This window comes from Epinephelus moara, chromosome 2 (genome assembly GCF_006386435.1).
Source record: "Epinephelus moara isolate mb chromosome 2, YSFRI_EMoa_1.0, whole genome shotgun sequence".
Taxonomy (NCBI): Eukaryota; Metazoa; Chordata; class Actinopteri; order Perciformes; family Serranidae; genus Epinephelus; species Epinephelus moara.
Window position 1 is genome coordinate 11,663,285 of NC_065507.1, and position 12,811 is coordinate 11,676,095.

At 39.0% G+C, this 12,811-nt stretch overlaps 2 protein-coding genes and 1 long non-coding RNA gene across 5 annotated transcripts; 2 read left to right on the forward strand and 1 right to left on the reverse strand.

Moving 5' to 3' along the window:
* Positions 1-2,798: 2,798 nt before the first annotated feature.
* Positions 2,799-4,902, forward strand: LOC126398782 (uncharacterized). The gene is made up of 2 exons (XR_007570812.1): positions 2,799-3,912; positions 4,059-4,902. It is a non-coding gene; the product is annotated as an uncharacterized LOC126398782 (long non-coding RNA).
* On the reverse strand, positions 4,153-8,139 carry LOC126398766 (uncharacterized protein C53C9.2-like). 3 transcript variants are annotated; one of them, XM_050058348.1, is made up of 7 exons: positions 7,957-8,139; positions 6,852-6,878; positions 6,202-6,216; positions 5,643-5,678; positions 5,503-5,532; positions 5,250-5,381; positions 4,153-5,147 (listed from the first exon to the last, which is right to left on the reverse strand). In XM_050058348.1, the coding sequence occupies exons 1-7, from the start codon at positions 7,972-7,974 to the stop codon at positions 5,031-5,033; spliced, it is 375 nt and encodes a 124-aa protein (XP_049914305.1). In that variant the 5' UTR covers positions 7,975-8,139; the 3' UTR covers positions 4,153-5,030. The 3 variants fall into 3 exon arrangements, with proteins under 3 accessions (XP_049914305.1, XP_049914324.1, XP_049914315.1); XM_050058367.1 differs by lacking the exon at positions 6,202-6,216 and having other exon boundaries at positions 5,643-5,675; positions 7,957-8,136; XM_050058358.1 differs by lacking the exon at positions 6,202-6,216 and having other exon boundaries at positions 7,957-8,132.
* A 550-nt stretch (positions 8,140-8,689) lies between these two features.
* get1 (guided entry of tail-anchored proteins factor 1) lies at positions 8,690-12,751 on the forward strand. The gene is made up of 5 exons (XM_050058338.1): positions 8,690-8,846; positions 9,348-9,513; positions 11,747-11,814; positions 12,077-12,191; positions 12,378-12,751. The coding sequence occupies exons 1-5, from the start codon at positions 8,757-8,759 to the stop codon at positions 12,449-12,451; spliced, it is 513 nt and encodes a 170-aa protein (XP_049914295.1). The 5' UTR covers positions 8,690-8,756; the 3' UTR covers positions 12,452-12,751.
* Positions 12,752-12,811: the final 60 nt, after the last annotated feature.

Consider the following 12,811-nt stretch of genomic DNA (forward strand, 5'->3'; position numbering starts at 1 on the left):
GTGATCGTCAGCCTGTTGGTTAGCGACATTTGCATTATCTCGTGGAAGTCAAGCGGCAATACAATTCCCCACAACCCGCCTGTAAAGATAAAATCAAGTAAAAATAAATTCAGTTTTAATTTTATATTACGCACAGCGCATTAGACAAACGGTCACCCCCCTTTTTTCTGATCAAGGTCGTGAGTTCTGCACATGACGTCATAAGTAATGGTTGCCAATTTGCTCTGCCATCTCTTGATTGATAAACTTGCTTTATCATTTTGGTATCTAGTCATTTCTCAAGAAAAGAAAAGCACAATAATCCTAGTCTCTGGTTGTGGTGAAATGTAATAATTAAGTATATTTACTCAAGTATGCTACTGTACTTAAGTACAATTTTGAGGCACTTATACTTGAGTATTTCCATTTTATGCTATTTTATACTTCTATTCCAATACACTTGTTTGACAGCTTTAGTTACAAGTTACTTCGCAGATTAAGATGATAACAAATTATAAATCAACAAATAATTTAGGGTGCATTATTATGGATTAAGTTAGTTTGGACGAGGTGATATTACGTTTGTTTATATCCTGGATGTGAATCAAATGGCCACCTCCTTTTTTTCTGATCGAGGTCGTGAGTTCTGCACATGACCTCATAAGTAATGGTTGCCAATTTGCTCTGCCATCTCTTGATTGATAAACTTGCTTTATCATTTTTGTGTGATTATCAAAACAGTCTTCAAGGGCAAAAGTGCCCAATAATTATATCATCAGTAACTTCATTTTTTTGAAGCTACTAAAAATGAGTTTATAATGTCCTATAAATCCTAGTTTTTGGTAATAGTGGAATGTAATTAAATACATTTACTCAAGCAGGCTACTGTACTTGAGTATTTCCATTTTATGCTACTGTAAACTTCTACTCAAATACATTTTTTGATAACTTTAGTTACAAATTACTTTGCAGATTAAGATGATTACAAATTATAAATCCGCTAATCATTTAGGGTGCATTATTATAGATTAAGTTACTCAGCAGTTTTCAGAGTCATTACTCAACTCAACTCAACTCAAATTTATTTATAGAGCACATTTAAAAACAACTCATTTTGACCCAAGTGCTGTACAAAAGGAATAAAATGCTAAAAACGTATACATAAGAGGCAACATAACTGTCAGGTACACAGCTCACACAACACAGGCAGGCACGTGTCAGGGAAAACCACATCAGAGGGAGATTCTGCTCCACAGTTTGGGGGCAGACACAGCAAAGGCATGATCACCACTGAGCTTAAGTCCTTGCACAATAAATGAATCACTCCCTTCCACATTTATGTTGGGATGGCTGTGGTGAGGCAGGATCACTCATGCATCTGTTGTGGCATTGCCCCCCAGTGAGATGTTTTTGGGACAAGGTGATATTGAGTTTGTCTTCTATCCTGGATGTAAAAATACCTCAGTGTCCCTCAGTCTGCCTCTTAGGCTCAAGGATAGAAAATATACAGACAAAGCTTATACCTTGCATTATTGCTCCAGCTTTGATGTCAGTCAAACGTATCATTATGATGAATTGGAAATCACACAAATCAAATTGTTTTAATATAGATAATTGATTAAAAGAGTTTATGGATGTATCATCAATGGAACGGGCAGCTTCAGCTCTTTGAAAATGGTTCATGAATGAACTTTATTGTACTTATTCTCTGTGTTATTGTTTAACAGTATGTACGCTATATGTTGTATGTCAGTGTGCGATTATCTGTAATATGTCAATTTAACTATTTTTTAAAAAAAAGACTTAAATCCACCTTTACCTGCTGCAACATTTAAGGAACAGTGTGTGAGATTTAGGGGGATTTTGTCGCATTGTCTGCAGAGGTCTCTTCCTGCACATCTGTGTTTCTCAGATGCTGGTGGGCATGTCCAAGACAGGCCACTTAGCCCAGCACCTGCTTATGTGTGCTCACCTGTCATCTCTGATAACTTAAGATCCAGACGTTCAGGAGGTTTTACCACGAACTGAATTATCAGCAGAAGTCTCTTCCTCTCTAAAACAAACAGACGTGGTAGTTCAAAAGGCAAAAAACATCAACTACAACACTCTCACTATTATTTTTAAGTGTAGTGATTATACACAAAAGTTAATGTACTTATATTATATTTCTATTCTGCCACTATATCACCCTAAATCCCACACACTGGACCTTTAAAGTGATGTACACATGAATGTCTTAATACATATAGTCCAGTAATATAATATGAAGGCTATTATTCTGTAGTGGGCCTTTCTGCCGAATGAGTACTTTTACTTGTAACAGAGTATATTAACACTGCTGTATTGCTTCTTTTCCTTTAGCCAAGGATCTGAACACATCTTCCACCACTGTTTTTTAGTATGTTTTATCTTGGTATGCATTACTTATTGGATATTGTTTGGGTTAGGACAGCAGTTCTCAAGATGAGAAGTCAACCAGCAAAGTGGCCAAAGGCCCCAGGGGCCCAAAGTCCCCCAAATTCTTCCGTGGGAATGTGCATCACTGAAGGACAATATCAGCTGGTTTCCTGTGTTATTATGTAATGTTGTGGCCCTGTTTGAAAGAAGGATCCTGTCGCACTGTACTCGCATAGTGCTTTTTACTAAAAAAAACCCTCATGTTTCACCAAATTAGCACAAACTGACATATAAAAAAAACACAGGTCCAGTTAGCATTCCAGTCAGAGTACTGGTTTGTGGGTCATCCATAGTGTGTTGTGTAAATAAAGTGGTCACTGAGAAAACCACCTAACATAACATTTTTGCTCCAGGGTCTCCAAACAGGTTTTTATTTTTAGCCATGGGGCCATTACCTGTAATGGGAAGCCAGAGTTAGGGAACCACTATTGATATTATAGCACTGATGTTAAATACATTTGTAATATAGGGTACTGTCAACATGCTAGACTGGATCCGGGACTACTAACTGTGAAAAAAGCAGACAACTGCCTTGGGGGCACCAGATCCTCAGCTTCACAATGTGGCAAGTGTCAGTGGTAAATGATTGAAGCTGGTGAAATGGGAAGATGATGTGCCGGACAATTTTAATTGATCTATGAACTTCACAGTGGGCCACACTTTATTCTTGAGGCCCTGTTTTGGAAACTATCTTGTTGCAAGACTGCTGCAAATTCTACATGATATAATGCTAACATGGGGCATAATGCATACTGTTAAAGTAAGTTATTTAGATGTATTTAATCAAACCACAAAACAAACCTAGCAAAAATATTCTGTCCACAATATACAATGGGAGGGTTTTCAAGGGCAAGCTGCTCATTTCTAAATGGGCCCCCAAGCAGGTTAACGTAACTGTTATTGATGCTTGACACGTTTTACCAGCATTCAGTTTTTGACATATTGTCTAGTAAAACTGCATGACAGATGCACTAACCATTTTATTTGGTACCATCTGTAAAGGCCTGCACTACATTTGAAGGTAACCAGCCATTAGTCACTTACTTCACCCATCACTAGAACTGTTTTCATGAGTGCATATGATGTAATTACAGATTGAGCAGCAAGCAAATTGGCCCACCTATTGTAGGTTAATGTCCTAAAGAATTTCAATTACACCTGTCATCCTAACAGTCCTCACACAATCCTTTGTCCTATTTTAGTATTAAACATGGTAGCATAATGCACATTTTATTTCTACTTTTAGTTATTGCTCTATATTTACACTTTTCTTATAATTCTCTATTCCTTGCATCAAAGCAACTGTATTGGATCATTTCTCCTTAGGGAATCAATGAAGTATTTCTGATCAACCATCCCCACTAGTTCTTAAAAAGTATACTGAACACGGGTTTCAAACGGAAGTGAAACATTTAGAGTCACAACTATAACCTACTTCTCACTGTGGTTAAAAATAGCATCAATAATTCTTTTCAGGTATATAAAAAAAACAAAAGGCAGACATTTAAAACCAGTATTTATCCTGTACATAGGACGCAATTCAACACAAAGCTGATGATAAACAGACACTTGAGAGGAATTCCCACTTTAATTGGCGTTTTATACCATTNAATTCTTTTCAGGTATATAAAAAAAACCAAAAGGCAGACATTTAAAACCAGTATTTATCCTGTACATAGGACGCAATTCAGCACAAAGCTGATGATAAACAGACACTTGAGAGGAATTCCCACTTTAATTGGCGTTTTATACCATTCATAACAAAGAAACAATTTATTTTTCTTTTTTTACCTTTTTTTAAAAAAATGAGGAAACTGTACATTGGTAAAGAAATCCCAAAAACCGCACTGTATAAAGCCACAAATATGTGGCATATACATAACTATTGACTGAGGTGAAAACACAGTAATTCTAAAAGAATAAACCATGATGAGTATGATTAGCTCTGTAATGCATTGTGTTTTGAGTACAGTTGAGTGTATGGGTCAATGTAACCAACCTCAAATGTACCATCAACTGACAGCATAAACAAAACAAAAAAACAACAACAAACACAACCAAGTCCAGTACTAGTGAACACGATTTAAGTGAACGTTGTGAACAAGACTTAACTCGGCAAAGATCACAACTCTCAAACTTTCAATCATCCTATTCCCTATCAAACACACAGTATTACGATGTATTAAATTCCAAAACAGTACAGGTTACAAAATCCCTCAAGATGCCTCGGGAATGTCTCAGGTAAACTCTCCCAGAGTTGAACATCAAATTCCTGATATAGGCACGACTTCGTGTCATGCAGAACTACAACCTAAAGGCAAAATAAGGAGCCGGAGAGACGAGAGAGAAAAAACAAGTACAATTATGAACTCAATAAGGAAAAAAAAAAAACCCCCAACATAACGACCGACACTTTCCCTTCACAGAAGCCATGAAACTGAGTGGAATTTGTATTATTTTTAAAAATGCATTTCTGCAATCACATGCCTAAAAACATTAACTGTCTTATGAAAATAGTAGATAAAAATATTCTCTGCATTGTACAAGAAACAATGTACAGGGAGCCCTGGCAAGTGAGTCTTGAGGTGTCACTACTACTCCGCTGCTTTCTCTTCCTCCTCCTCTTCCTCCTCCTCGGCCTTTTCCTCCTCCTCCTCAGCTTTCTCCTCTACCTCTTCTGCTTCAGGTGCGTCCTCTGTTGCTGGAGCCTCCTGAAGGATGGAGAGAACATGCTTTGTAACTTAAGTCCTCGTCATGTTGCTGCAGTGCAAATTTCACATAGCAAGAGGCACTAAGAGGGAAGCTTGTTTTACCTCCTCAGCTTTGGCCTCTCCATTTTCTGCAGGAGCTTCCTCCTTCTCAACCTCGGGTTCTTCTTTCTTCTCCTCTTTCTTGGCTGGCTTTGCTTGCTGTTTGGCTGCCTTTCTGTTGGTCTTGGCGGGTGCCTATCATGTCAAAAACAAACCAAGGAGCATGAAACGCACTGTCAGTGTGTGCAATAAATAATGAAACTGTGCATTTTAAATGAGTACAGTGCTGGTCCACTGATGAAACTAGATTTCTTACCGGTGCCTGCTCTTGCTGCGTTTCCTCTCTCTGCAAAACACACACACATACATGTCATATTATGCCAACAACACATGCATAGTAAGGAATAGTAGAATAGGCACAGATGTTTAAAATGGCATGATCCTTGCAGAACTTACCGCCAATAACCTTTTAGATGCCCTGCGCGGTGGCTGCTGAAAAACACAAGATGGTAATATATTAGTTCAGTCATTAGAAACTATTGTCCACATAAAACATTTCTGCCGTACAATTTATAATGAAACTATTTTTCTCCATCTAGGGAGGGGTTTTGAGCACAGAGGGGAGGTAATGAGCGCCTCTAAATTTTTGTGTTGTCATTTGTGTTGTCTCCTCGTGGTGTAGGAGACAACGAGTGTGGCGAAAAAGAAAAAACTATTTATACATCAGTTTATCTAACAGTTCTTACATCTCCATCAAATGCATCAACTGCTAAATTTCAATTCTAACCAGACTAAGGTGAGCAAGAAGTGTTTTGAATACTTGTACATCTATATTGTGTCCATCAAAATCATACTATTAGCAAATTAGCCTGATGAAACGCACTAAATCTGTCTGTGTACAATCATTCACTTTTCCTACAAAACAGGCACATGGTAAGGATAGAACAAAATGTTCATTTGGGTGCTAGGTAATGCGTCTAGGTCTGTTAGGGTTAGTTTGTGAGTTAATACTAACCCCTCCATTGTTCGACTGTGAAAAGAAGAAAGGGAGAGGGAAATTATAAAAGACGGAAACAACCGTTCATGGATGAGCTTAAGTTTTATCCATCCATAATAGGCAGTCACAAGGGATGTCTATGGGGAATAGTAAATTGAGATTTCAGGTGCTAAGAAATAGTTGGTACTGCTGAAGAGCTGTACTTTGTGCCATCCTCTTTGGGGGAAAAGTGAAAAATTGCATTGTGTGTGCATAGTGTTTTAGCCATTGAACGAACATGAATTGTTGCCATCTGAGAAATTGCGTCACACACCACAGGAATATCAATTTAAAATCATGGCACTGAGCAAAAGAGCAAAGCAGCAAATTTGGACTTCATGTCAACCTGCGCCCCCTAGAGGCAGTGCAGGTCCTCAACCCCTATGGAAGCTTGGCTCATAACACACATATTTAATCCAATTAATTGTCACTTTCACCCTTAAAACCCCAGTTTCTCACTTGCAGGGTTAAAACTAGGCAGCACTAATGTATGGAAAAAAAGCCACCTGGTATCAACCAGGATCTTTTTTCGATCTTGACACAAAGTAGAACAAAATGTTCATTTGGGTGAAAGTTGGGGTGTCGAGAGCAGTTTGGGTCAGTCTGCGAGCAGATCCTTGCACACTCACCTCAGTACATGCCTCTCCATTGTTTGCCTGTGAAAGAAAGAGATAGGGAGAAAGATATTTAAAAAGCCGGGAACAACAACCATTCATGAGTGAGCTAAAGTGGGTGTGTAGCGCAAAGGGGGGATGGGCACCTCTGCCTCCCCTACAGTCACAAAGACATTATGCAACCTTACGGTGGGGAGGGGAGCCCAACACGTCTCTAAGTTGAAGAGCTTTAGTTCTACTTTCTTCCCGCCAAGCAAGTGTTTGCATCAATCAAGAGACCGACATGTTTTTGTTGAGTAAGCATGGAGCTGTAGGTACTTTGTAGGGAACAGGGAAGTGTGGTCCCTGTGCGTCCACATGCGCTCCCACAGGCCTGCATTAACACGCTGATTGCGCGTAATGCTCCAAACCTCGCAGCTGCTTTATAAAACTAATTCTGAGAGCTTGCGACCAAATGTGTCGCTGTTTTGTCTTTCGAGGATAAATCAGCTGCCATGACGAGAAAAGCCTGAACACCTCAAGGGTGACGCGCACCAGCTTTACAGTACGCGCAGGCAGAGGTCATAGAACAGTGTGCGCTGCAAATACGCATAAAACAACTCGACATTTATTCTAAGTGCAAAATCCTGCTCGAATAACGACGCATGGCCTACAAACCTCGATCAGTTCGGATATAAAAAACAGTTACGCAAGGAATTTCCTTGAAATGGCAACCTGTTCAACTACGGTGGTTACACCCCTTTGTTTGATCTGAGCACACACTGAAACCAGATTAAACCACGGCTAAATGTGCGTTATGGCACAAATACTAGCACGTAGTCATATATGAGGAGGCCATGCATTATTGCAAACTTGTTCGACGATAAAGCATGTTGCACAGCGCTAAGTAAAAAGGCGCCACTTCCCTGTATCAACAGGGCAGCCACGACAGACCTGAGCGCAGCAAGGTGGACTTTACGCATGCACATAGACACACACACACACACATTGTAGCAAGTATTTAAAACGTGACACTGTAGCGCATGCAAGTGTGAAAAGATATATTGTAGGAAAACACACCAAATGTTAAGAAATATTGGAAATGTATCATATTTGACACAATGCACACATTTTAACTTACTTTACTCTTCCTTCCCATTGTTGCTCAGGTGGTGGCCTACAGTAGAGGTAAAAGGAAAACGGCACAGCTTTTCACAGTTTAGCTGACTAAATGAAATGTGGATCAGCCGTGCACTTCTGCCTCCAGAGCAGTCTGTAACTTAACATAAATGTCCGTCCAGGACTAGAACTAGCTCAAACCGGATTGGATCCCCCTCTCTGTATATTTTATCCCTTATCCTACCAACCTAGCAGGGAGAGCAATCCCCGCCCCTTGCATCCAGCGATTGGCTTTGAGGTCGAGGCAACACATTTTTGAACCAAAACATCTTACCTGTGTGGGCAGGATGGTGTGCCAATCAGTCAGGCCGAGCCAACTCTCTCTTTTTAATCACAGCCTGTTCCCAGGCAGGGTGTGTGTGTGCACGACTTGGAAAATGCATGACAACCGAGTAAATGTTGTGGGCTGTTAGATAAGAATGAACATGCATAGGCATTAAATATAAAGAAGCAAATTAAACTGTGTGATCTGTTTTTTCTTGCTTTAAAAAGCCCACATGCATACCTACATTATCAAGCATTTAGATTACTTCAGCTGCAGACACCATGAAGACAACACATTTCATTAAATCATATTTAAATACAGTTATCATAATAAAAACATGAAGCAAATTGGTTTATTGGTGCTGAAAAGACGTCGTGTTTAAAAGCAAAATCACAGGTAACAACCAGAATAAGCTAAATTAGCCTAATTATTATGTAACTTCACAGTCCAGCAGCTCCACAGCTGCAACAAGGAGGGTGAGCGGTGGAGTAACAAACATGGCGTCCGGCTATGCGTGGTTCCTTGTGCTGGGGTCGGTTTTCCTGTGTAATCTCATGAAAACACTCCTGCCGACCATTTCCTCTTTCGTAAGTAGGGGCTATTTATTCAATAAGATATATATTCGCATTGAATGTACATTTATAGTTTCATAAAACGAGTGTTAGTGTGATTCCTGTCGCCTCATCCAACACACAGCAGACTATTGTTGATTAGCTTAGCTTACTGTAAGCTAATGCTAATGATGCTAGCTTCATGTATAGCTGGCTAGCTTGAAACAACGTAGCCGTTCAGACACTCAGAGGGTGGGGTTTTCCCGGGATCCCGCTGTAGCCACTGCACATAAGGGGAGAACATTTTGTGCTATACCATTGTTCAAATGTATGGAGCCCATTGTAACGCGAGGGAATTGTGTAACTGCTAAAGATAGCTTAGCAAAAATGTAAAAACACTACCCTTAAACTCAGGGGAGGATGTATTCATACACTTTATTGTCTTGCAGGAACGTGTAGGAACTGTGCGTCCATGTACAGTCGCAATACATTACAGTGAAACTGTGTCTCAGTGCTTTTCTTTGTCCCCCATTTCAGCTCTCCAAGATGGTGCAGAAAGATGCTGAGCAGGAGAGTGAGATGAGGGCTGAAATCCAGGAGATGAAGAAGGAGCAGGCCTCAATTAGCATGATGGATGAGTTTGCAAGATATGCCAGACTGGAGCGCAAAATCAACAAGATGACAGACAAGCTGAAAACACATGGTGAGGGGCAAAACTAGTTACTGTGGCAAAGGGCAATGTGATAGTAACCCCAAATAAGTCCAATACAATATTAAGAGACTGCAATTCTGCTGCATTAAATTCACAATATCAGGAACATCTACATATGGCAAAACCACATACTATGACTTCTTAATACAGAGATAGGAGCAAGTAATTATTTTGCAAGTCACAAGTAAGTCACAAGTCTTTGCACTCAAGTCCCAAGTCAAATCCTAGGTCCTAAACTTTGAGTTTCCCGTCCTAACCAAGTCATAATGTGCTTTTCAATAAGTGTAATGCCATTTTAACAACAAAGTTACAGTAAAATACATTTACAAAACACATGAATGCTTTTTAAAATTTGTATTTACTTGTTAAAACAAGTGCACATAAATGTAATCACTAACTTGGCACTATTCAGCAGTACCACCACAGTGAATTTTATATATTCTGTGCTACTTTGTTTTGTAAAATGCAGAAATTAAAGTTGTAAAATAGTAAATAGAGCACTATTATGTTGTGCACAACATTGCCAAGCTCAATGTACTTTTTAATCTTTGGGTGTGGGGGAAGGTATCAAGTACTTAAAATCAAAAGGCTCAATTCAAATCATTGTTGTCATTCTCTATATACAGCAGAATACAGAGAACAAAGTGTCGTTACTCACGAATCCAAGCACAATAAAAAACATAGGAAAGAAGACATTTAACATGGACAGGACAACATAAAAGTGGATTGCGAATACTCGAGTCCAAATGACGTCACGCGTCATTGGTGTTTATGGCTGCAATTGACAATTATTTTCATTGTCGACTAATCTGTTGATTATTTCTTCAATTAGTCGACTAATCATTTTATCAAAAATGTGTTTAAAATGTTGAAAAATTTCTGTCTCTCCCAAACCCCAAAACTATGTCAACTAATATCTTGTTTCGTACACGCCAAAGGGTTTTAGTTCACCGTCATGGGAGAGTGTGTAAAGCTGCCAATATTTGAACGTAAGAAGCTGCAATAAGAGTATCTTGGGGTACTTTTCTATGAAAAAAGACTCACACCGATTAGTCGACTACTAAAATAGTCACCGATTATTTTAATAGTCGATTAGTCAGCGATTAGTCGACTAATCGTTGCAGCCCTATTGGTGTACAGTACAAGTCAAGTTGCAAGTCTTTTTTGATTTGTCAAGTTGAGTCTGAATTCATCAAATTTGTGACTCATGTCTAAATAATGTCCAGGTTGTGATTTTAAGTCCACACCACCGCTAAATACCAATCAAAATTGAACATAAACGTAAGAAAGTGAGTGTTAATTGTTTTGTATTGGTGTTCCTGTTATTCATTCTACCCAATATAGGTCTACCGCTTCATTTCTTTTGGAAGCGCGGGGGAAGCTATGTGCCGACACACTGTCACGTTTACTGTAGAAGGCACATATTGTGACTTCCACACCTGTGCATGTCTACTACAGCAGATTCACACATTAAAACCACCAACCGTAGGAAGCGACAGGAGGTTTTGGATAACATACTTACTGTGTGTTCAGTGGGAACAGCTGCTGCCTGTTGCTGTCCTTCACCCTCTGCCTCAGGATTATCATGTGCACAGACAGGAAGTGGCTAATCACAATTTCAGTATAGTACATATGTACCGCAGACCAAAGGCTAGTTCAGATTGTTTCCGTTTTGATAATTTCTTTGTCTTAATCGCACAGTGACTCAAAGTATTACATCTTCCATGACCAAGCTGTGCAGCCTATGTTGTACCGTATATGTCTTCAAGAACCAGTCACTGTTTTTCACAGTTGAATTGTGCTCACGGCTCCCAAACAACTGACTCATAGTTTTTACTGTTGTGGTCATCAAGGGGAACTCCCCACTGTTTCAATACATTACATTACATAATGTGATGTATTGATCATTGCTCTGTGTTTTTTGTTGTTTTTTTTTTTTATCTTTCAAATAGCAGACTGCTGTGCTACTTGCTCTGTTCCCCTATGGCTGGGTGAACACAGTAATTGGGAATGCACAAAAATGGGTGCTTAGTTTGAATTCACACCTCTGAATTGCTGCCCATATCTCTGATTTTCTGATCATTCAAATAATGAAGTTAAATGAACTGGCGAAAATACTCTGATTAGCGTGCTTAAAGGGTCTGCGTTAGAGTTTAAGAAGGCTGCATCACCACAAAAGTCAATGTGTTGAGTCTAATAGTTGTGTTTTTCCTCACGTTTGCAGTGAAATCAAGAACAGCGCAACAAGCCAAGATGAAATGGGTCGTGAACATTGTGTTTTACATACTGCAGGTAAGTGGGAATTATAAGAAGATCAAATGCATGTGGTTGTAGATTCTAGTGTAACTATGAGACACACACAGAGCTACTGCAGTATAAAAATATAAGCATAGACCTATTCCATACAAAAACCTCCAGTTAATGCTAGTGGAGTACTTTGTTCTGACCGTTTTAGAAATAGAATGTAGAAGTTGATAATACTAGCTTAAAGACGAGCTGATAAAATACTCATTACGTATTGTATACCCACATATTTCTTTCTTTTATTCGTCAGGCTGCTCTGATGATCTCTTTGATATGGAAGTATTACTCTGATCCAGTGACGGTGGTCCCCAGTAAATGGATTGCCCCAGTGGAGCGCCTTGTGGCCTTCCCAACAGGAGTGGCAGGTAATAAACCTATTTTTTATACTTCATAAAAAAAAAAGATTATTCATAAACAACACACAGAACAAGTCTTCTATAACTTCAATACCTTTTCTTTTATACTGATTCAAACACAATTCTGATGTATATATAAAATACAGTATTTTCCTACGTTATTCATTCACTGACAGAGCTGTTCTTTCCCTTCAGGTGGAGTAGGAATCACATGCTGGCTGGTGGTTTGCAACAAAGTGGTTACACTGGGTCTCCATGCGGTCAGCTAGAGACGTCAGCCGAGTCAGATACACTGGTTTTCTAACTTATTGCTCAACATTTAGTTAATGAAAGCCGTTTGTGTCATTTTTTTGTGAGTTGCTTCAGGTCAGCGTGTAAAAATGCAGTGCATTTTGGCGTTGGCTGTTTCATATTGCAACACTTTATTTGGTGATATTTAATTTTGTTGTTTTTGTTATGATGATTTTAAGTTAATGGCGCAGATGTTTTGATTGTATTGTTTTGAAAACAATGATTTGGAAATGTTGAAATGCTTTTTTTATGAAAATAAAACAGAAGAAAACCTTTTATTCATTGTGATGTTATAAATTGGGAGTTCACAAGCAAAAACAAGTCCTTAGACTTGGAAA

Coding starts and splice junctions, on each gene's coding strand:
- LOC126398766 (XM_050058348.1), bottom strand. Junction 5,533..5,642: donor CATCTAAAAGGTTATTGGCG/GTAAGTTCTGCA, acceptor TGTGTTTTGCAG/AGAGAGGAAACGCAGCAAGA. Junction 5,148..5,249: donor GAGAGGCCAAAGCTGAGGAG/GTAAAACAAGCT, acceptor TCCATCCTTCAG/GAGGCTCCAGCAACAGAGGA.
- get1 (XM_050058338.1), top strand. CDS start 8,757: ATGGCGTCCGGCTATGCGTGGTTCCTTGTGCTGGGGTCGGTTTTCCTG. Junction 8,847..9,347: donor TGCCGACCATTTCCTCTTTC/GTAAGTAGGGGC, acceptor CCCCCATTTCAG/CTCTCCAAGATGGTGCAGAA. Junction 9,514..11,746: donor AGACAAGCTGAAAACACATG/GTGAGGGGCAAA, acceptor TCACGTTTGCAG/TGAAATCAAGAACAGCGCAA.